General features: G+C 44.2%; 1 protein-coding gene across 2 annotated transcripts in view; it reads left to right on the top strand.

Moving 5' to 3' along the window:
- The window catches only part of stab1 (stabilin 1), a 58,335-nt gene that overhangs the window by 21,650 nt on the left and 12,901 nt on the right, over positions 1 to 23,784 (top strand). For both annotated transcript variants that reach the window (XM_023324592.1, XM_023324593.1), the window contains 29 exons: positions 180 to 291; positions 3,107 to 3,184; positions 4,027 to 4,128; positions 4,204 to 4,308; positions 5,168 to 5,302; positions 6,073 to 6,201; positions 6,279 to 6,332; positions 7,001 to 7,114; positions 7,392 to 7,587; positions 8,953 to 9,048; positions 9,120 to 9,165; positions 10,350 to 10,429; positions 10,500 to 10,625; positions 11,543 to 11,616; positions 11,700 to 11,771; positions 12,529 to 12,648; positions 12,720 to 12,767; positions 13,840 to 13,917; positions 14,030 to 14,176; positions 14,699 to 14,833; positions 14,913 to 14,972; positions 15,090 to 15,266; positions 16,293 to 16,382; positions 16,711 to 16,857; positions 19,315 to 19,371; positions 19,444 to 19,600; positions 19,665 to 19,814; positions 21,771 to 21,884; positions 22,622 to 22,729. In XM_023324592.1, the coding sequence (XP_023180360.1) occupies positions 180 to 291; positions 3,107 to 3,184; positions 4,027 to 4,128; positions 4,204 to 4,308; positions 5,168 to 5,302; positions 6,073 to 6,201; positions 6,279 to 6,332; positions 7,001 to 7,114; positions 7,392 to 7,587; positions 8,953 to 9,048; positions 9,120 to 9,165; positions 10,350 to 10,429; positions 10,500 to 10,625; positions 11,543 to 11,616; positions 11,700 to 11,771; positions 12,529 to 12,648; positions 12,720 to 12,767; positions 13,840 to 13,917; positions 14,030 to 14,176; positions 14,699 to 14,833; positions 14,913 to 14,972; positions 15,090 to 15,266; positions 16,293 to 16,382; positions 16,711 to 16,857; positions 19,315 to 19,371; positions 19,444 to 19,600; positions 19,665 to 19,814; positions 21,771 to 21,884; positions 22,622 to 22,729 (3,107 nt within the window). The remainder of the gene's footprint in view (positions 1 to 179; positions 292 to 3,106; positions 3,185 to 4,026; positions 4,129 to 4,203; positions 4,309 to 5,167; positions 5,303 to 6,072; positions 6,202 to 6,278; positions 6,333 to 7,000; positions 7,115 to 7,391; positions 7,588 to 8,952; positions 9,049 to 9,119; positions 9,166 to 10,349; positions 10,430 to 10,499; positions 10,626 to 11,542; positions 11,617 to 11,699; positions 11,772 to 12,528; positions 12,649 to 12,719; positions 12,768 to 13,839; positions 13,918 to 14,029; positions 14,177 to 14,698; positions 14,834 to 14,912; positions 14,973 to 15,089; positions 15,267 to 16,292; positions 16,383 to 16,710; positions 16,858 to 19,314; positions 19,372 to 19,443; positions 19,601 to 19,664; positions 19,815 to 21,770; positions 21,885 to 22,621; positions 22,730 to 23,784) is intronic.

The raw sequence follows: 23,784 nt of genomic DNA, 5'->3' as shown, positions 1-23,784 counted from the left end.
TCAGAATCACTTTCATTTGATCCCCGGGTCACGATTTGAAAACTTTATTTATAACTATACAACATTACAAACATGAACCTCAATCAGCCCTGAATACAAATGATCAACTAAACGTGATTTAAACCAAACAGGAAGGCGGTTCTGACCCGAGTTGTTGGTTCTGGTTCTGCTGGTTTCAGGGCCCACATCCTCCCGGGCATTTACTCTCTGGAGGATCTGGACCGCCTGGTGGGACACCGCCTGCCCACTCTGGACCCGGCCATCCAGTGGGACATCAGGAACGTCAGCGGGGTAAGAACAGGATAGCAGAGTCATTGGACCAAGACCTGGACAGACTCTCCTGGACTCACCTGGACGGACTCACCTGGACGGACTCTCCTGGACTCACCTGGACGGACTCACCTGGACGGACTCACCTGGACTCACCTGGACGGACTCTCCTGGACTCACCTGGACGGACTCACCTGGACTCACCTGGACTCACCTGGACAGACTCACCTGGACGGACTCACCTGGACGGACTCACCTGGACGGACTCACCTGGACTCACCTGGACGGACTCTCCTGGACTCACCTGGACTCACCTGGACGGACTCACCTGGATGGACTCACCTGGACACACCTGGACAGACTCACCTGGACAGACTCACCTGGACGGACTCACCTGGACAGACTCATCTGGACTCACCTGGACGGACTCTCCTGGACTCACCTGGACGGACTCTCCTGGACTCACCTGGACGGACTCACCTGGACGGACTCACCTGGACGGACTCACCTGAACTCACCTGGACAGACTCACCTGGACGGACTCACCTGGACAGACTCATCTGGACAGACTCACCTGGACGGACTCACCTGGACGGACTCACCTGGACGGACTCACCTGGACGGACTCTCCTGGACTCACCTGGACGGATTCTCCTGGACGGACTCACCTGGACGGACTCTCCTGGACTCACCTGGACAGACTCACCTGGACGGACTCACCTGGACAGACTCATCTGGACAGACTCACCTGGACGGACTCACCTGGACGGACTCACCTGGACGGACTCACCTGGACGGACTCTCCTGGACTCACCTGGACTCACCTGGACGGACTCACCTGGACGGACTCACCTGGACGGACTCACCTGGACTCACCTGGACGGACTCTCCTGGACTCACCTGGACTCACCTGGACGGACTCACCTGGATGGACTCACCTGGACTCACCTGGACAGACTCACCTGGACGGACTCACCTGGACAGACTCATCTGGACTCACCTGGACGGACTCTCCTGGACTCACCTGGACGGACTCTCCTGGACTCACCTGGACGGACTCACCTGGACGGACTCACCTGAACTCACCTGGACAGACTCACCTGGACAGACTCACCTGGACGGACTCACCTGGACAGACTCATCTGGACTCACCTGGACGGACTCTCCTGGACTCACCTGGACGGACTCTCCTGGACTCACCTGGACGGACTCACCTGGACGGACTCACCTGGACGGACTCACCTGAACTCACCTGGACAGACTCACCTGGACGGACTCACCTGGACAGACTCATCTGGACAGACTCACCTGGACGGACTCACCTGGACGGACTCACCTGGACGGACTCACCTGGACGGACTCTCCTGGACTCACCTGGACTCACCTGGACGGACTCTCCTGGACGGACTCACCTGGACGGACTCTCCTGGACTCACCTGGACAGACTCACCTGGACGGACTCACCTGGACAGACTCATCTGGACAGACTCACCTGGACGGACTCACCTGGACGGACTCACCTGGACGGACTCACCTGGACTCACCTGGACTCACCTGGACGGACTCTCCTGGACTCACCTGGACTCACCTGGACGGACTCACCTGGATGGACTCACCTGGACTCACCTGGACAGACTCACCTGGACGGACTCACCTGGACAGACTCATCTGGACTCACCTGGACGGACTCTCCTGGACTCACCTGGACGGACTCACCTGGACGGACTCACCTGGACGGACTCACCTGGACGGACTCACCTGGACGGACTCACCTGAACTCACCTGGACAGACTCACCTGGACGGACTCACCTGGACAGACTCATCTGGACAGACTCACCTGGACGGACTCACCTGGACGGACTCACCTGGACGGACTCTCCTGGACTCACCTGGACTCACCTGGACGGACTCTCCTGGACGGACTCTCCTGGACGGACTCACCTGGACGGACTCTCCTGGACTCACCTGGACAGACTCACCTGGACGGACTCACCTGGACAGACTCATCTGGACAGACTCACCTGGACGGACTCTCCTGGACTCACCTGGACGGACTCACCTGGACGGACTCTCCTGGACTCACCTGGACTCACCTGGACGGACTCTCCTGGACGGACTCACCTGGACGGACTCTCCTGGACTCACCTGGACTCACCTGGACGGACTCTCCTGGACGGACTCACCTGGACGGACTCTCCTGGACTCTCCTGGACTCACCTGGACTCACCTGGACGGACTCTCCTGGACTCACATGGACAGACTCACCTGGACAGACTCACCTGGACAGACTCACCTGGACGGACTCACCTGGACGGACTCACCTGGAATAATGATCCAGTAAACATGGAGTGGCCTGAGCGTGTCTCTGCCTGATAATAACTCAGGTTACTGCATTAAAGGGACGGTGTGATGTGTTTCCCAGCCACATGGAGCCATTTTATAGCACAGTACAGTCTGTTACCTTCAGTTGTTATAAAAATGTTGCAGATATGAAATATGACTTAAAAGAAATTTTACTTTGTAAAATTTTACTTGAAATTGGGCTTCTGTCTCTTTAAAACCTCCTGCTCTTTCTGAAGCTCCGCCTTTCTACTGGGTAGAAATGAAACAGATTTTACTCTGCAGAAATCAGAAAAAATAAAGAATAGTAATGTCTTTCTTCCTGCCTTTCTTCATAATTACAAACATCTTCAGATCTTGAAACATCTGAAAATGTGAAAGTTTAAAGTTTAAATTCGGTTTCTGTTTTTCAGGAATCTGGGTTATAATATCTTTGGGTTATTTTTATTTTGATGTCATGAACCAAACAAACGCTAAAACATTGTTTGTGTGCAGACGCTCCACATCGGAAACGCCTCCATCATCAGACACAACCAGCCTGCCATCAACGGCTACATCCACATCATCGACTGGGTAGGGGTCAGAGGTCATGCACTCGATGCGAAAACAAGTTTTCCAGTGCAGTGACAAAGAAAAGACTTGTTCCTCTACTGTATCAGTGTTTACTGATCTGGAAATCAAAATGGCAGCGATGGGAGATTGTTGTGCAGAAACCCGGGTTATAATAGTTTTGTTAGTTTCTACTATAGTTTAGTTTTATTTCGTTGTTTATCAAATTCAGTTAATTTTAATTTGGTGATTGGTTAAATATTGTTTAGGTCTAGTTCAGCTTTTATTAGTTGTAGTTTTAGTTTTTTATACAGTTCATTTTCAGGTGCAGAATTCATAAAAGTCAAAGTATTGTGATTATGTTCGCATTGATTGGGTAATGAATACTCAACAGAAGATACAATTTTTAAAAAATGTTTTCACTTATTGTTGAACAACCAACTGACTCCAGGAGTTTTCTCCCAACTTTTCTGCTGCCATTTTGCAGACTAGCGTAGCCTAGCATAGCGTAGCATAGCCGCCAGGAAGAGTATGGAGTACCACAAGTTGCAGACAGCTGATGTAAACTGCTTGTTTGGGGGGAAAAAATAATTTTACATCCATACAAAAGGATAAAAAAAATAGATTAATAAACCAAAACTCTATAAATTCAGTATGTTTTAGTTTTATAAGCGCATGATAAGGTTCCAGGTAATTATACTTTTTTTCCCACTGACTTATTTTTACTTATTTCAGTTAACAAAAATGTTATTTTGTTAGTTTTGTTAACTTTAATAACCTCTACAGGAAGTGTAGACCAAACTCTTGGTGAGTTAATCTGGTTCAGTTTTACAGTGAAATGACTTCATGTTGTCGTCCATGATCAGGTTCTGCTCCCGGCCCGTTCAGGCCTCCCCCCCGAACCGCCCACCCTCATGGCGTTCCTCAACTCGTCCTCCAGCTTCTCTCTCTTCAGACGGGCCGCTCTGGTCAGAACCGGTCCCGGCGCTCTAATGTTTGGACCCTGATCTCCCCCCGGTACTGACGGTCTCGCCTCCTCACAGATCTACAACCTGACGGATCGTCTCGCTGATGAGGAATTCACTCTGCTGCTGCCGACGGACGAGGCCGTCACCAACCACCTCAGCGGGACAAACTCATCGGTTCTGGTGGGTCCAGTTGGGTCCAGAACACTCCAATCATTCTTATCATTTAGAATATAACAGTGGGATGCTGAAATCCTGGTTTACAACATTAAAATAATAATAAACAGCCATTTAAATGATAAGCCTAAAATGAAAATAAATTGATAAATTGAACAGTTCCTGTTCAAACCTCTATGAGGCGCCGTTTCTAAGTTACACAGTCACAGATTAGCACAGCTGTCACAACAGGGTCATTTTTCAGTTATTTTAACATGTTATTCATTCGTTTATAAACGTCAGTTTTAAACTAAATGCTAATTAAATATTTAGCTTTCTAGCTAACTAATAAATGAATAAGATGGTGGAAATATGACTGAAAATGAACCTCCATGTTTTTCTCTCAGGCTAAATATCCAGAGTTATTATTGTTGTTAATAGTTCCCACAACCGGAAGTGGAACCAGAAGTGATCTGTGCCACTGAGCCGCCATCTTGGTTGGCAAGTGCAACGATGAACCACGGCTTCGAGTATATAGAAAACGAAGAAGTTTAAGACTCAATAGTCATAAAGTGCTTATAAGTACTTCATAAAGCGCTATACAAGTACAAACCATTTACCATAAGTTAGATAAGAATGAGGCGAGAGCTAGTCATAAGCTTGTGGGTTGTTTATGGTTGTCATAGCAACTCCTTACCAACCGTCATGAGAGATAGCTATGGATGCCTACCAAGATGGCTGTCGGCGACAAAGTTCCCAGAAGTGTGACGTCACATGAGAGCTAGACGATAGTGTAACTTTACTAACGACCCTCATTACGTCATAAATCAGACCTGATGCCGGAGGATCAGGTTATCAGCATCGACTCGTCATGTCTGCTGTCCAGGACTGGGACGTGCTGCAGTACCACGTGATTCCCAAGGAGCTGCTGTTGCCCGACCATCTGCACGACGGCTTGCTGAAGAACACGCTGCTGGGCTCGGACCACCAGGTCCAGTTCCACCTGACCAACACCAACCAGGTACCGGAACCTTCACCGGGTCGGGGGTCGGGCTTGAGTGGGTTGTTTCAGGCTGCTGGTGGATCCAGGTCTTCCTCTGCTTTGATTAGACCCCGGTTAGTCCCTCCATGCACAGGGCTTGTTCTCCATGTGGATGGGAGGATTCTCTCCAGCTTCCTCCCAGTCCAGAAACTAGGAGTGCGCCGATAAATCGGCCCTGATATCTTTGATTTTGAGAGATTGGTGGTCGGCTGGTGATCCACCGATCATATCCTTCTCAGCAAAGCTCCAAGTATCAGCTTCTGTCCTCTTCTGCCCTGCAGTGAGAGGTTTGACTGTTAGCCCCGCCCACCAGGTCATGGCTGCACCTTTAAAGTTAACAGTAGTCACCTCACTGTTACCAACTCGCCGCCTTTCTTGCTATATTTAGCAACATTTCAGATAAAACAATCTGTACTGACCAAATCGGAGTCAGCAGGTCAGGTGGTTTAAAGGTCGGTGGATCGGCCAGAAAACTGCAGTCGGTGTCCTGCTGCCTGAAACTCCACTGTCAGGTAAATCCTGAGGTGAGGTGAGAAACCTCCAGACTGGAGACCTGTCCTGACCTCATGACCTCTGGAGACCTGCCACCCACCCATGACCCTGCAGGGCCCAGCTGGTATCAATGGTGGAAGGCTGAAAAGGCTGAATCCTGAACGACTTTAGTTGCTTTGTTACATAAAAATCCTCAGAAGTTTTCAGCTTTTTGTTTCAAGGCTGTTCCGCTCTTCCTCCTCCTCTTCGTCCTGCAGACGGCCGTGAACGACGTTCCTCTGAACGGCAGCGTCGTGGAGACGCAGTACGGCGTCATCTTGGTCCTGCCGCAGGTCCTGCGGGTTCGGCGCAACAGATGCAGTCAGCCGATCTCCCTGCTGGTCAGGGTACGCATGCAGGAGGCGGAGCGCTTTCCCTCACGCTGCTGGGTAGAAGCCCTAATCTAATCCCAATCTGTCTGCAGGGCCGCTGCTCAGACTGCAGTGAACCTCCTCGATGCATGTTCAACTACAGCCCAGTAAGAAACCAGTTCATTCAGCCTGAGCCAGTAGCAGGACGTCCTTCATAGTTTAGTTTTATTTCATTGTGACTTTTTGTTTATCTAATTCAATTAGTTTTTAACTGTGTGTTTGTTAGTTTTTATTAGTTAGTATTAGTTCAATATTGTTTAGTTTTAGTTTCGTGTTTATTAGTTATAATAGTTTTAGTTTTTCATACTTTGGTTAATTTTTAGGTGCAGAATTCAAAACCGTCAGGGTATTGTGATTATATTGACATCGTTACACAACAGAAGACACCATGTTCAAAAAAATATTCAATTATTGATTGAATAACAAACAGATTCTGGAGTTTTCTCCCAACTTTTGCTGCCACCATTTTGTGACAGAGTGTCGTAATTTGTCGATAGCTGATGAAAACTGCTTGGGTGGGGAAAATAAATCGATTTCACATCAGTTCAAAAGGCTAAAAAATAGGTAAATGAACACAAAAAACTAACATTTTTCTATAATTTCAGTGTGTTTTATTCCAGTTTTTACCTGTTAATTACCATTTTTATTCATTTCAGTTAATAAAAATGTTTTCTGAATTTCAGTATTTGTTATTTTGTTAGTTTTAGTTAACTGTAGTAACCTTGGTTCTGATGGGCCTGACTCAGATAATCTGCTGTCTCCGTTTCTGCTCCAGATCCGGGATCGGTTTCCTGCCAGCATGAAGCCCAACTGTTTCTACCGGAAGCGGGTCGGACAGCGGAGGAAGTCGGTGCCGGGCTGCACCATGAAATGCCTTCGAATCTCCTCGGTCAGCGCCGGTAGCGGAGCCCGGCTCGGTTCTGCTCACAGCTAACCGACCGGGAACTCCAGCGCCTGGTCCAGATTATCAGTAATCTGGAATCCTGTTTACAGCTCCTTTATAATCAGCCCACTTCCTGTCGTTCTGAAAGATGTTTAGTTTTTCAGGCCTGAATGAGAACAGAGAGCAGAACGGAAAACGACCTCATGCTATGAAAACAAAAATCTCAGAAAACAACTTTAACTGTTCGTAACCTAGGAAACGGTCTCCTCTCCCCGCCCTGCAGGATCACGCCTGCTGCCCCGGTTTCTACGGCCACGAGTGCTTCAAATGCCCCGGAGACGACGGCAGCCCCTGCTCCAATCACGGCCAGTGCCAGGACGGTAACCACGGCAACGGGGAGTGCCGCTGCTACGAGGGTTTCCATGGCACCGCCTGTGAGGACTGCGAACCGGGCCGCTACGGAGTAAACTGCACCTCCAGTGAGGCACACACACGCACACACACACACTGTGACAGAATGACACAGGCACTTCTTTCTGCCGCCACCAGGGGGCGACACCTGAGAGACTGGCCCAGTTTACCAGTATACCCAGTTTGTGAGGCTGTTCAGCATCAGAGGGTTGATTTATGAGGAACAATAAAAACAGGATTTCCCAGACTGAGTGTCGTCAGAGCTGGAGCTGAACAGAGGAGTTTATGTAAATAATTCATTTGTGTCAAACTCATTTTCATTTTGGGTCACAACATCTGGGCTCTTAAAGGGCCAGTGGTGGAAGAATGTAAAACCCATTAAGAAACTTAAAATATTAATAACTATGTCTGCTTTTGATTTAACATCAGTGTCTCAAGATTTTTTTTATTATTTTTGTGATTTTTCTTGCAATTAAAATCACTAATTTTGTGGCTCTAATTTAGAAATATGTGCAAGAAATTTTGCGATATTTCTGCTTAACTATGCCGTTAAATGTGACTGTTTGTTACCTGCTACATTGATTACATAATATAACTTCACATCAGTTAAAGCTGAGCTATCAGTAGTGTAAAAGTAAGAAATACTGCCACCTGCAGGTGGGAGTTAGTATCACTTAAATCCATTTTTTTTGTTTTTTATCAATTTCACCAGAAAAAGTAAAAAAAACTCACAACAGTGCACTAGCATGAAAAGATTCTGCAATATGTTGATTTTGTGAGAATTTCTGTGATCAAGGACTCAAAAAACTGGAGGGACAGATTGATGTAATTTGTCAATGTCAAATTTATTTATTTATCACTTTTAAAAACAGGTTTAAGCTGCACTGACGTGCTGTACAAAACAATAACACAGTAGAATAAATCTATCAAAAAGAGAAAAAATTAAGCAGAGTAAATAAAAATAAAACATTACAACAGAAAAGATACAATATCAGGCCTCAATTAAATGCCGACGAATAAAAATAAGTTTTAAGAAGTGATTTAAAATGAGCCAGACTGTGGGCCGAGATAATCTGGAGAGGGAGATTATCCCAGAGAATAGGAGCAGCAGCGAAGGTCCATCTCCTTTACTCTGAAGTAAATAGTAACTGATTAATAGATCTTAAGGTTCTGGACACAGAGTGAAGTTTCAAAAGATGCTGGGGATCAGAAGGGGCCAACCCATTTCATTTGGGCCACATAAAGAGCCATAGTGGGCCGGATTTGGCCCCCAGGCCTCGAGTTTGGCACATGTGAAATAGTCATTCAGACAGCTGATCCCAGCAGAACGCATCCCTGCTGCGAACAGATGGGATTCGGTTCTGCTTGGCTGCTTAAATGAAGCTGAGATGAAAGCAGGGTTCTGCTGGTTCTGCTGGTTCTGTTCGCTGCAGAGTGCTCATGCGACCACGGGAAGTGTGACGACGGTCTGGCAGGAAGTGGCAGGTGTCTTTGCTACAAAGGCTGGAAAGGAACTACCTGCTCTGCAGGTACGTCCAACGACACGGATCTGTGATTGTGCTCCATGTTGACCTTTGACCTGTGTCTAAATGCTCCTCAGAGATCAGAGATGACGCCTGCGGCGGCGTCTGCGATGAGAATGCCAAGTAAGTTTCTGCATGTCTGTCTTCACCAGCTGCTGATTTAACAAGGAGATGCAATAATGCAGGCGTTACGAGGTGACACCAGAACCAAGCAGAACCCAACCAGAACCCACCCAGAACCAAGCAGAGAAAACTCCCAACCAGAACCCACCCAGAACCAAGCAGAGAAAACTCCCAACCAGAACCCAACCAGAACCAAGCAGAGAAAACGCCCAACCAGAACCCACCCAGAACCAAGCAGAGAAAACTCCCAACCAGAACCTAACCAGAACTCAACCAGAACCCATTCAGAACCCACCAGAACCCAGCAGCTTTCAGCAGAAATACGACATGCTGTTCTCTCCATGCTGAACTGAATTAAACTGAATGGAAACCAAATGACCCGACAGAAGTTGGACCCGCACTTTCTTCAAATCTGACGTTTGTGTCAAACATTTGTGCAGCTGTCATTGTAACTATGTTAGTAAAAGGCTTCCAGAGGTCATCTGAGGTCATCATTAATGACCTTACAAGCAAAACCTTTTGTTGCACAAACGAAGCGCTGAGTCGATGTGAGCGGGGAGTGGTTGACCTCTGATGACCTCTGGAAACGTTTTAAAATGATAGCGGCACAAATGAACATTTTTACTGCACAACCGTTTGACATCAATTTAGTTAGATTTGGGTTAAATTGGGGGGTTTGGAGGGGAGTTGTTGACCTTTTGACCTCTAAACTTTCATTTATATCTTCAAAACAAAAACACAAAATCTTACCAGGTATGTTTGGTCTACTCCTTTCTTTTTTTGTTCTCCACTCCAGCGGTTTTTTTGTGGCTCTAGTGTCCCTTATCTGAAAGTAGGCTGACAGGAAAGGGGGAAGACAGGCGGGAAATATCGCCGGGTCCGGGAATCGAACCGCGACGGCCGCGTCAAGGACTCAAAACCTCCAAACGTGGCACCACAGCACGCCTGGGTTACTCCTTTCTAGTGCAAATGTCTTAATACACTTGATATAACTTACAAATAACTTTTCAGGAAGAAATATGGACTTGTTTTCAGTAAATAATTTCTTAATATTGATGAAAATCCGTGGCAGATTATTTCACTAAAACGATCTGGACCGAAGCTACTTGGTGAGATGTTGTGTTCTGTGAATGTTTGAACGGGATTTTCAGACGTTTTTCTGACCCGTTTGTCTTGCGCTGCAGCTGTGTAACGGGACCGCAGGGCTCGGCTGCTGCCTGTGTTTGTGTCGCCGGTTATGAGGGGAACGGGACGTTCTGCCAAGGTAAAGACGCTGACCCGTGTTTGCTTCCAGTAAATAGCCTGGTCCCGACCTGCCCTCCTCTGCCTCCCAGAGCTGGACGTGTGCAGTAGGTCAAACGGCGGATGCTCAGAGTTCGCCGAGTGCACGAAGGTCTCTGCTGGGGAGAGGACCTGCGCCTGCAGCAAGGGTTACACCGGAGACGGAGTCGTCTGTCTGGGTGGGTCTGACCAACGCTCCACTGGAGGAAAGTTTAGTGTTGCTAAGAGAAGAATCGACGAGAAACCTGGTTAATTCATGTCTTTAGCCCTGAGTTTTATCTCTAAAACTGTTTTATTTGTTTTTGGTCTGTTTTGCTTCTAAAGGGGCTGCACTGCAAAAACACTAAATCTTACCAAGTATGTTTTTAAATGCATGATTAACATACAGGCCTATGTACATTTTGGACCATCCCTGTTTCAGATGTTTCCTGTGAGACTAATCTAAGTTTTTTGTATAATTTTTTTAAACCCCCTGATTCAGGTAATTATTTTACTGTTGTAGACCAAAAAACTTAGCAAAGCATAACTTTACATGCAGTTATTCACTGCTGATGCAACAGCTTTGAACAAATGGGAAACATGAAGAATTATCAATATTCACGCAGTAAAGATACACTCAACCTGCACAAACACTAAATCTTACCAAGTATTTTTGGTTTAGTTTCCAGTGCAAATATCTTAGTTCACTTGAAATAAGACAAAACTAACTTACAAATAATTTTTCAGCAGAAAATATGAGCTTGCTTATATAATACCTTAATATTGATGAAAATGTTTTTGTTCCATTGCCAGATTGATAGCAAGCCAGAATAAAAAAGTTAAACATAACACAAATTAACAAAGAGAAATAGAAATCACATGCCGTTTGAATTTAACATCATTTTCAATATGTTAACTTTGACAGAAAATATGAGAATTCATATGAAACTCCTGATTCTGGCCTTATTGACAGAGGGAACATGTTGATGTACATATGAGAGTCCTGGAATATCTGCAGTTATTCCTGCAGAGTCCGGATTAAACACAACCACTCAGAAGTTTCCTGTAACTCTCCTGCGTCGCCTGAAGATGCTGAACTCGCTTCCTGTGTTTGCAGAAATTGACGGCTGTCTGGTCAACAACGGAGGCTGCCACAAAGCAGCAGAGTGCATCAGAACCGGGCCGAACACTGTAAGTAAATCCTTCCTGCTGTGAGAAAACCCTTCATCTGCACGGCGTTGCTGCTCAGAGCTCCTGTCTGTTGTCTTCACCAGACCGCCTGCCAGTGTCAGACTGGCTTCCAGGGGTCAGGGAGGTTCTGCTACCCGGTCAACCCCTGCAGAACCGTACGTCTGTCACACATTTACATCAGTAAAACAAACTGCTGATTAATCAGTCCTTTAGAGATGTCGTTCATTCCTAAACATGAAAGCTTCTCAGCATCAGTGGTGATTCGGTCCAGTTTTTTCCATATCTGGGGAGAGTAGCCAAAAAATATACTCCAGTAAGAGTAGCACTACTTTAAGATATTTTTACTCAAGTAAAAGTAAAAATAAGCCGTCCAAGAAATTACTCAAGAGTTGAAACATATTTGGTAAAAACTCGAATAACTGATCGCGTAATATTTAAAAACTACATCATCAGATGAACCAAAATATAGATTTATGAGAACTTTTGGTACTATGAAGATCAAAATGAAAACAACTCATTTAAATAACATAATTACAAAACAACAAATGATATTTCCAGTGTTTCCAGTGATATTTCCAGTGATATTTCCAGTGATATTTCCAGTGTTTCCAGTGATATTTCCAGTGTTTCCAGTGATATTTCCAGTGTTTCCAGTGATATTTCCAGTGATATTTCCAGTGTTTCCAGTGATATTTCCAGTGTTTCCAGTGATATTTCCAGTGTTTCCAGTGATATTTCCAGTGTTTCCAGTGATATTTCCAGTGTTTCCAGTGATATTTCCAGTGATATTTCCAGTGTTTCCAGTGATATTTCCAGTGATATTTCCAGTGATATTTCCAGTGATATTTCCAGTGATATTTCCAGTGTTTCCAGTGATATTTCCAGTGTGGAACTGTTTGATCCGTGCTGCAGGATAACGGCGGCTGCAGTAAATACGCTCGCTGCGAATACCTGGGCCTGGGCCAGAGGAACTGCACCTGTCAAAGAGGACACATCGGCGACGGCTTTACCTGCAGAGGAACCACGCGCATCGTGAGTCACATGACCTCTGACCTGCTGACCTCCGACCCCCACACTCACACGAAGTTGCGTTTGTCTCACAGGAACTGAACCGGGACCGGGACAGCCTGTTCTTTCGCACAATGCTGGCGGTGAGTGAGACTGTAACACCTTAACGCTCATCAGTCCGATTTTAAAAATCTTTTTCTTTTATTGTCAACTCCTGAATTGCATGAATTTTATTTTTTATTATTCTATAATGGTTTTTTTTTTTTGTTTGTTGTGTGTTTTTTACCTGTTATCCTGTTTTACTTTCTTGAACCTTGTGGATTAGGAGACAGAAAACAAGCAGGCTGAGTTTTCTTCAGATTCCCTCTGGAAGCCAGAAGAAAAGTTTCTTTTTCCAGAAACATCTGTTTTCACAAACAAGCTATTTATGTTTGTATAAACACAAAATCTCTCTGCAGATGTTTGTTTCTAACTGATGTCTTTTAGAGGTTAGCACAAAAACTTTTGGCCTCTGACCTTTGACCTGTAGCTCTGTGGCAGACAGAGGGCATGTCAACACAAGAGCAGCAGAACTGAGCTGCCCAACAATTTGCCTGTTTAAAAACGGTTCATTGTGTCTTATTAAGACCGACTGCTGATGATTCAGCAGTTGCTGGACAATAAATTGTCCCAGAAGTTATTACGATATTGACATCATTTTCAAATAATATAATGCCATACTAATCCATCAACACATTCTCACAGATTAATAAACTATAAATTAAAATGAACATTTAATACTTGAACTGGACAACATTTTAAATATCCAAAATACATAAAGAAAACAACAGAAACAACAAATAAATCAATTATAAAGTCTCTGTAAATTAAATTGTCCTTAAAAAAAAGATCTAGTCGAGACCAAACACCAGACTGAAAACTTTTATCATCCAGTTTTTGGTAGAAAGAGAAAGAGAAGAGAAAAATGTTAAATTACGCAAATAGAAATTATTGAGCTTGTTTTAATTTATTATGTAATTATTTGATTTATTGGCAGGCCTAGTTCAGAGTCACTGAGAGTCTGAACTAGCAGCAGGATTGGACTACACCGGTGCCAATGTTTACAGTGTGCTTCCTGTTTCTTCAAACCCAACCAGATGGCCTGACAAAGTTTTTCAGTGTTTTTCTAACTGAGAGTTGTCGGCTGGCTTAGTGACGTCTGTATTATCTCCACAGCTGTCGGACATCGGTCTCTATGGCGACGGACCCTTCACCGTCTTCTTACCTGTAAAGGAAACCAACAATAATTCCAAAGTGAGAGCAAAAAAACGCAGCTTCTTTAGCTTCTGACTCATTTTCAGCTGCGTGGAAACCTCAGCAGTCTGGCGGCGGCGCCAGTCACCGGTCTGGGTTTGTGTGTCGACAGATCATCGAGTGGAAGAGGGCGGGCCGCCTGCCTGACCTGACCCGTTACCACGTTGTTTCCTGTGAGATTCTGACCTTAAGTGACCTCAAAACCGCCACGAGGGCCGTCTCCTTGTCAGGATACACTCTGGAGTTCAGCCTGAAGGAGGTAAAACACACACACACCCCCACACACACCCTCACACACTCACACCCCTACACGCACACACACCCTCACACCCCCCCCCATCCCCCCACACACACACACACTCACACCCCTACATGCACACACACCCTCACACCCCCCCATCCCCCCACACACACTCACACCCCTACATGCACACACACCCTCACACATAAACACACACACATATGCCTGCATGTGGCTATTGTGGCACATATTATAATCTTTACCCAAACCCTTATCCTAACCATAACCTGTAAGATTCAAAACTCAATTCACACATTAGTCCAAATCTGACCTCTGACCCAAAAACATAGTTTCCCCTTGTGGGGACCAGGCTCCAGACTCCTCAATGATTCCTCTGAACGTCTGTAATGATTCCTCTGAACGTCTGTAATGATTCCTCTGAACGTCTGTAATGATTCCTCTGAACGTCTGTAATGATTCCTCTGAACGTCTGTAATGATTCCTTTGAACGTCTGTAATGATTCCTTTGAACGTCTCCAGGGCTCGGTGTGGATCAACAACCAGTCAGTGATCGTGAAGAGCGACTACACCACCTCTAACGGAGTCATCCACTACATCGACCGGATGCTGACGCCCTACAGGCTGGAGGACCAGCTGCCGATCGATTCCAAAATGGTTTGGTGAACTTTTTAAAAGTGAAATGAACTAGTTAGTCTGGACAGACAGACAGTAAGGAATCTGTTTCTGTGTTCAGATGAACTTCAGCACCGCAGCTGCATTTTATGGCTACGGACGCTTTTACAAACTCGTTGAGGTAAACCGGTTCACATCCTCCTCTCCATCATGATGGACGGCAGTAGAGTTTCACCTGCACCTGAGCTTTTATAACCCTGTGCTGAACCAGGAAGCTGACTGTGTTTGGTGTGTTTAGGATGCAGGGCTGCTGCCGGTGCTGCAGCTGACCATCCATCAGCCCTTCACCGTCTTCTGGCCCAGCGATCAGGCGCTCGGCGCGCTGCCGGCGGCCAGGCAGCGCTGGCTGTCCAATCCGGACCACCAGGACCAGCTGGCCGCCACCGTCAAGGCTCACATCGTCCGCGACTCCAAGGTAAAGGCTTCAGGGTAAAGGCTTTGGTAATACACAGAGAAATGGGGTCAGAGGTCAAACAGTGCTCCCTCCATGGCAGAAGAAGTGGAAGTGGTTGATTAGGATAAATACTGATGAACAGGGATGAGAATCGAAAACCACTTTTCAGTCGTTCAACTACTACTATCGTTGAGCTGTGTTTAACGATTCCGCTCATTGGTTCCCGTAACGTGTGACGTATTTGCGTGACGACGTTTTTCACACGCTCCGTGTTTTGCTTTAGAAAATATCCAAGATGGCATCAAGGCAAAAGCGCTCCAAAATATGTTTGTATTTCACAGAGTGAGAAATCATGGCATGCATGAATGTCTTAGCTGCATCAAACCAGAGAAAATACGTCTGACTGTGGTTCCTCTGGTGGTCCATGAGCGCCCCCTAGTGGTCTGCAAGGTACTGCATGTAAACGAGCGTTTATTTGCGTGACATGAGCTGAAAGGCGGCGGGGCGAAGTAAGATCTGTTTTTTATGTTGTTTGTTTTCACCGTTTACTTTGCTTATAATTCTCTCCTCACGTATCAACAGCTGTTGTTATTTTATTTAATTTAAAACGATTTAATTAGTGAATAAAAACAATTGTTAGAAATAGATAAATAATTGTTGTATTTAATGGTGCAAAGCAACTCAAATCTTTTTCTTTTACTATGCTTCTAATTTACAATAATCTTAAAATATTATTAATGCACACAACTCTTACAGGAAAAACTATAATTTTTTTATTTCCATGCATTTGATTTTATTGGAAAATTAGAATCCATACTTTCACAATCTGTAAGAGACTCAAAGCTCCGAGTCGACTTGTTCATGGCTTTGTCTTGGCCAGTCACATTTATAAAACAGCACCGCCTTTCTCGTTAGTTAAGAGACTAATATTTTCATTTCAGGTTGTATATATTAAGTGTGTGTGTGTGTGTGTGTGTGTGTGTGTGTGTGTGTGTGTGTGTGTGTGTGTGTGTGCGTGTGTGTGTGTGTGTGTGTGTGTGTGTGTAGCTGTCGAGTGTTGGCCAGTCTGCTGACAGCAGGTCGTACCGGACCATGCACGGATCGACCATCAAGTTCAGCTGCGACAAGTCGCTGGTGGTGAGACACACACAGCAATGCTTAGATGATGCAGTCCGCTGACTGCTGCAGCAGCCGCGCTCTTGTTGCTGCAGCAACAGGCAGCGGACTGTTGCTGCAGCCATTTTCCTGTGATCTGTTTTTAGACCTGAGATGATCTGCAGAACGAGCTGGGCCGATGGTGTTCTGTTGCAGCTGTAATGAGGATGTGTTGTGTGTGTGTGTGTGTGTGTGTGTGTGTGTGTGTGTGTGTGTGTGTGTGTGTGTGTGTGTGTGTGTGTGTGTGTGTGTGTGTGTGTGTGTGTGTGTGTGTGTGTGCGTGTGTGTGTGTGTGTGTGTGTGTGTTCAGGGGGCCGTGATTATCAACGAGAACGCGGCCAGGCTGGTGCAGCGCCACCTGAGCTTCAAAGAGGGTGTGGGGTTCGGGATCGACCAGCTGCTGGAGCCGCCGGGCCTGGGAGCGTTCTGCGACAGCATGCAGAACAAAACCACCTACGTTAGTACTGCTGACACCAAACCGGCTAAATCAGAACAAAAAGTCTGACAATTACATAACATAATTCAGACTCTGCTGAGGTTCTAAGGTTTTATTTAATCAGGACAAAGAATATAATCTGGACCTGTCAGAGGATTTACGACCTCACCACAAGACTCAGCACTTATTCAAATAAAAACCCACCAAATAATTGAAGCAGTTTGATTCTGATTCAGCTGTGAGTTGAGCCAACATGGCTGGAAACGGCTGTGGACTGGGGCAAAATAAAATCACTCCTGGCTCTCTGGACCAGACACCAAGAGTGATAACCTCCATTTTTGTGTTTCTTTTAATGTGAATGCCGACTGTACAACTCCACAAAACCACATACTGTAAGCCTTGTAATAAGTTAACGAGAATCAGTGAGAGGGGACACATTAAATACTTCCAAAAACGTAATTTATTTAATTTTTCATTCAAGGGGCAGTATTATGTAAAATGAACTTTTTTAGCGTTTCATAATGATGGAATATTGTTATTATTCTCTCATCAAAATCATTCCTGGAGTGTTGCTTTGATTCTTCTATGCATGTTTAAGAAATAATTTCATCTCCATGGCAACCATGCAGCTGCAAAACACCTGGGTGGACCTAGCCCCACCTTTGAGGCACAGCTCCTCCCCCATTCAGCTCCTTTAGACTAGCCAGCAGCAATTAGCAAACACCTGGTGGAACTGCTGAGCTCATTATAGGAGCTGCTACTCAGAGCAAAACTGGTATAAACATTGACAACCGATTTGGCAGATCAAATTCATGGCAAAGCGCTACCAGGTGTGAAAAAAATCTTAAATAGCAAGTGTCAGGAAGGTCTGAAGATGAATTGGCACAAGGTTCATGTTTTTATGTTGTATTGTTTTAAAGATATGACTTTACAAAAATGTCAGAGTAAAACTGTCCTGCTCTGATGTTTCTTTGTTGGCACAATATATTCCTCTATTTTGACTTTTCATTGCTTAACCCTTTCATGCATAGTGGTCACTACAGTGGACAGCTTTCTAAAAGCCATTTTCTTGTGCTTCCTGTGGATTTTTATGTTATAAATGCACACAGACCACTGAAGTGGACACTAATGCATCATAAAATATACCATCAACTACTGGCCATCAGCTGCAAATGCAAGAAATTATTTTTGTTAAATACAATATGGCCGACAGACAAAGAAGCATGAGAACCGACCCGGTCCCTCCTTCTACTGTAGACGACTCTTGCAAGTAAAAAAAATATTGTGACATCAGATAAAGGAACAATACTACTGATGTATTTTTCAAATAACAACTTTGTATTTGGACAAAATTACAATTGATCACATTAAAAAATATATATTTTTACAAAAAAAATTTTCCTACCTTTTTTTATGCCTTAAGAATTTTTTTTTTTAAAAATGGAAAAAAAATTCTGACACAAAGGATCATAATTCATGCATGAGAGGGTTAAGATGAATAAATGAGAAACCGTTTTGGTGTGTAATATCTGTAGGAAGAGCAAAATTGAGAAAGTATGAGGAATATCTCAAATGCTAGAGTGCACACTCTAGAAAATGAAGAATTCAACCACTAGATCAAAATATAAACCTGTGTCAAAGGTCATCCTGGCCCAATGACCTTTGACACGTCTTCCCCCTCTCTCACCGCTTTCCTGTCTGACAGCTGCCACAAGAACCGACAACATCTTTAAACAATTAAAACCGGAAAAAATTGCATAAAACTTACATTTTGATTTAAATTTTAATATTTAATATTAATATAATTTTAATATTTGATGGGGTGTATAAGACTGACATGACCTGTGATGAAGATGAAAGAGTCTTCATTAATGTTTACGACCGTTGGCATGAAGTGTAATTTTAATGCAAATTTTCATTAAAACTTGTATTAAAAGTCCATTAAAATAGTCATTAAAAGTCTCATTATTTACCGAAAGTCACTTAATGACAACATTCATGAAAACTCCTTCATCTTCATGACAGTGTCATGTCAAATAAAGTGTTTCTGAAAAAACATAGCAGATATGAAAAATCATCTGAAGATGGCATAATGCCCTGTGAGCTGCTGAAACTTTGAATGTTTCTAGCTGGAAGCATGTGAAGGTGGTTTGCTGGGGAAAGAAAGCAGTTTTTGCTGATTTTTTTGGATTTTCCATTCCTTTCAATGGGCCAAAAATGATCATCAAAAGCTTATTATTTCATAAATTAAAGAAGATATTAATACCTAAAGACATAGCCATAAAGAGCAGAGCAGACGGTGATGAAGTTAAAAAAATGTTTGGAAGCAAATTGAATAAATGGAGGATATCAACAGTGTGAATGCTAAGCTTCAACACAAGAAGCATCGGGACCGTCAGCCCACCGGGAAAATGCCCGGTTCTCCTGACGGCCGGTCCGGCTCTGGATGCCAATAATCTTTAGTTTTACATGTTTCAGGGCCGCTGTGGGAGCTGTTTGTACCCCCCGCCCTGCTCCATCAGTCATGTAGACACGGTGAGAACCAACTTTTCAGCTCACGCATCATTGCTTGAGCTCTACACAGACTCTCTCATTGTGCTCCTACAGGGGAAGAGGTCGCAGTGTTTTCAGTATCGCTCCAGGTATCACAGCCGGCTTATTTACGACCTGGACGATGGTTACAGCAGGGGCTGCAAGAGAGTTTGCCTGTTTCCTTCCTGGGTCCAGAAGTGCTGCAAGAACCACTATGGCAGAGACTGTCAGGGTAAGGAAGACCCCATCCGCGGGTGTAATTTCCCCAGGAACATTTTAAAATATTTGCATTTTAGTGTGTGCAGGTGGAGTTGAAAACCCGTGCAGTGGCCATGGAGACTGCAACGACGGCATTTCAGGTTCAGGAACCTGCAAATGCCAACCAGGATTCACAGGAAAGGCCTGTGAACGTTGTCAATCTGGTTACTACGGTGACAACTGCACAGGTACGCCAGAAACAAGCAAAAGGCTCCAAACCAAAGATCTGCACCTCAATGTAAAGGAAACACATGAGACCTAATGAATGGGGAGTCATCGGTTTCTATGGTAACTCCCATATTCTGTTAATGCGCTAATGGCAGCGCTAATTGCTTAGCACACTTAGCTTCCTCTAAATTCACTTTTGTTTTGTAAACTTTCAGCTCAACAAAGTTCAACATTTGTGTTAAAGTTTTGGTTATTGACTGTTAGGATTTCTTCAGGCAATTAGAGGTTTATATTTATGCTCTTATTTTGAAGGCGGTGGAGCTTCCTCTCTTAAATAAATCACAAACAACAGAGAACAAGATCTAAACATAAATGCCACATTAGCAGCGTTGTAGAACATGGTTATTAAATTATTCTGGGTTGAAATCTTTAAGGGTTTAATGGGTTTCCTTAGATGGGATTTTTTAAATCTACTTTGAGACATTAATTCAGGGGTCGGGAACCTTTTTGACTCAGAGAGCCATGAAAGCAAAAATATTTGGATATTTATTTCAGTGAGAGCCATATAATATATTTTAAGACTGAATTCAACTAAATGTGAGTATAATAAGCCTCTGAATTTATTCTTTTAAATAATGTTGTTATAATACTCACCATTAATGCGCCTTCTGGTGCTGCATGGATTTGCTGATGGCTTTGTAGTCTGGTTGGTACTTGGTAAGGTTAAGCTTCATGCAAGCGTTGAGGCTTTCATCCGATAAACGTGATCGTAGGTTGGACTTGATGTTGTTAAGATGTGAGAATGACTGCTCACATGCATACGTAGATCCAAACATGGTGCTGCTCAGTAGCTCTTGGCAGGCTTTCTTTCTGCTGTCTCCCGCCGGGTATTTTGACGTAAAGGTAGCATGGCGTGTGTCGACGTGCCGCTTTACATTCGGCCGTTTCATCGACGCAATTTTGTCATTGCAAATTAGACACATCGCAGAACCTGCTCTCTCCACAAAGGCAAATTCTTCGGTCCATTCGTCCTGAAATGTACGATACTCCTCGTCTTTTTTTCTTTTCGCCATCTTCTTCGTCGAAGGGTTAGCTTTGAGCTAATGCCCAAGCAGACTGATTCAAAAGGGGGCATTTACCTGTTTACCCACCAAGGTAGGCTATTATCATCCAATTAAAATAATGGACTGCTCCTGCAGCCAATAGCAAGCCTGAACAGGACACGAGCGGTGGAAAATCGATGGATGGATAAAAACTTGCTTTAATCCATCCAAATTAAATATTTTATGTTTTATCTGCGAGCCAGATGTAATCATCGAAAGAGCCACACCTGGCTCGCGAGCCATACGTTCCCGACCCCTGCATTAATACTGTCATACTGTTTTAAAATTAGGATCAATTAGGATGATCCTAATTGATTGAATTGAAATGATCAGTTTTCTTTTGCTTTTTTATAAAGACATTTATTGTGAATTGGTGCTGTATAAATAAACTGAACTTTAATTTAAATGGCGTTTAAACTTGAGAACTAAATATAACTCCAGATTAGAAAATCTGGATTATGTTTACCATAAATAAAAAAGTTAATAAAAGTTATTAGTGTCACATTTTTCCATTTCAGATAAAACAGTCTTGTTTGTTAAAGTAGTTTTCTGTTTATTTTGATTTTAAAAAAGTCATATTCTTCCAGAATATTCTTGTGTAACAACAAACCCAAAACCAGAGATGTTCTCCAGCCATGATGTTTATTTTGTTCCCAGAATGCATTGCTGTAGAACTATAGACTCTAGTTCTGTAGATCTACTGCATGCTTTCTGGCTGAAGCCCTGTTTTCCTGCAGCCTGCAGGTGTGTGTGTGTGTGTGTGTGTGTGTGTGTGTGTGTGTGTGTGTGTGTGTGTGTGTGTGGGTGTGTGTGTGTGTGTGTGGGTGTGTGTGTGTGTTGGATCAGTGTGATCAGTGTGTGTGTGTTTCCCAGCCTGCAGGTGCGTCAACGGGCGCTGCATGGACGGCGTGGACGGCAGCGGTGGGTGTATCTGCCCGCTGAACTGGGCAGGAGATCGCTGCCAGTACGCGCTCTCTGATCCTAAAGGTGAGCCGTCGTTCCCAGAGATGATCCAGAGCCTGGATTCGTTACTTTCTAGATGTTTTTCTGGTCGTTTTGTCTGGGAAACATCATCAGCTACCCTGAGGCAGCCTGACGTCAGACTCATTTTGTCTAAAGTTTGGGAGAAAGTTTTCAATGTCCAGCTGCAGACTTAACCTGAATGAAAGTGGTGAAAAATGAAGCGTAATGTTTACTATTGTTTTGTAACTGGTCTCTGTGTGCAGGCCTGTCACAATAAGCAATAAATCAAGTACGATAAATTAAAACAAACTCAATAATTTTCATTTGCATGATCCATTGTTTTTCTCTTTTCTCTCTTCCTACCTAAAACTGGATGATAAAAGTCTTAGTCTGGTGATTTGGCCTCAACTAAACTCTTTTTGAAGGATCATTTTGTTTACAAAGACTTCATAATTCATTTTATTTGTTGTTTTATTTGTTTATTTTGGGTATTTTAAATCTCTTCCAGTCCGGTGTTAAATATTGATTATAATATAAAGTTTATATTTATGTGTTGTTTCTGTGCTGTAAGCTGCTAAAATGTTGTGCAGTCATTTAACTGGAGAAGAAGTGGGGACAAGAGAAAGAGGCAGAACTTCAACAAATCAGCTTTATTTAAAGGGCTGTGATCTAAAATGCATGAATTAACATTAAGTCATAAATGAATGCATGTTTTTAATGTATGTGTTGAGGAAGTTGAGCTGATGAGCGGCTGTCTGCAGGCGGGCCGTGTTCGCGGTGCCACGCCCGGGCCCGCTGCCTGTATGGAGACCGGTGTGAGTGTGAACCCGGGTTTGAGGGCAACGGGACGGACTGCAGTCCGGTTCAACGTGAGTAACATGTCTTCTGGGTACTGGCCTGACCCGCCTCAGGTTCTGATAAATGACCCGCCTCGTCTGCAGGAACAGAACCTCTTTCCTCACAAAGTGACATGAAACAACTGAAGTCATGTTTTGTTAGTCATTTTAGTTTGTTTCTAGCCTGCATTTAAATTTAGTTCAGTGTTCTCTCCTTGGCTTCCTGTTTATTTCAGCTTGTTGATCAGCTTCCTCTTCTCGCCGTCACTAATCGACCACCTGCTTCCTGTCCAGACATCTCAGAGATGACTGAGTCAGCCATGATGGCTGTAGGTAAATAACGTGGCAGTTAGAGGTCGATGTTGTGCTTAAAGTCTAGGAGAATGTAAGAAACGCTCTACCGTTCATTAATTATATTGTATGTCACAAAGAAGAAAAGGTTCCTCATCAGTGAGTGTGTGCGTGCTGTGATCTATGCTGGTTGAAAACCAGCAGTAACCATGGCAACAGACAAAGCCAATACAGAGTGCCAATCTAATTTGAAACAAGCTGCACCCAGCCGTTCTTTAGCATCCACAAATAACAAAGCAGACATCTGTTGGAGGGAAATGGTTGGTTCTGGTTCTGCTGGAGGTTTCTTCCAGTTCCTTTCCACTATCGCCGCATGCTTTAGCGACTGAATCGGCTGAGCACATTATTAAAGAGGCAGTGTTGAGCAAAATCAAATTATATGGTTAATGTCTCATCAAAAACATACCTGGAGTGTTGCCTTGATTCTTCCATGCATGTTTGAGAAATCCTTTAATCACCATGGCAACCATTCAGCTGTAAAAAACACCTGGCGGGGCCGCAGCGCCACCTCTGAGCTGCGGTTTCCAAGTTACTGAGTTTCCACCCACAGAGCAGCCTTCCTCCACCAACTCCCCCACTCAAATCCTCCAGACTAGCCTGCAGCAATTAGCAAACACCTGTTGAATCTGCGTATCACCTGAGCTCATTATGCAAGCTACTTCTTGGTGCTCGTATAAATTAATAGAGGAGCGATATAAACAGATAATACAGCTGATAGAACAATCACTATACAGAAT

Source organism: Xiphophorus maculatus, chromosome 20, assembly GCF_002775205.1.
Source record: "Xiphophorus maculatus strain JP 163 A chromosome 20, X_maculatus-5.0-male, whole genome shotgun sequence".
Taxonomy (NCBI): Eukaryota; Metazoa; Chordata; class Actinopteri; order Cyprinodontiformes; family Poeciliidae; genus Xiphophorus; species Xiphophorus maculatus.
The sequence above is the reverse complement of the archived record's forward strand: the minus strand, read 5'-3'. Positions and strand labels throughout refer to the sequence as shown.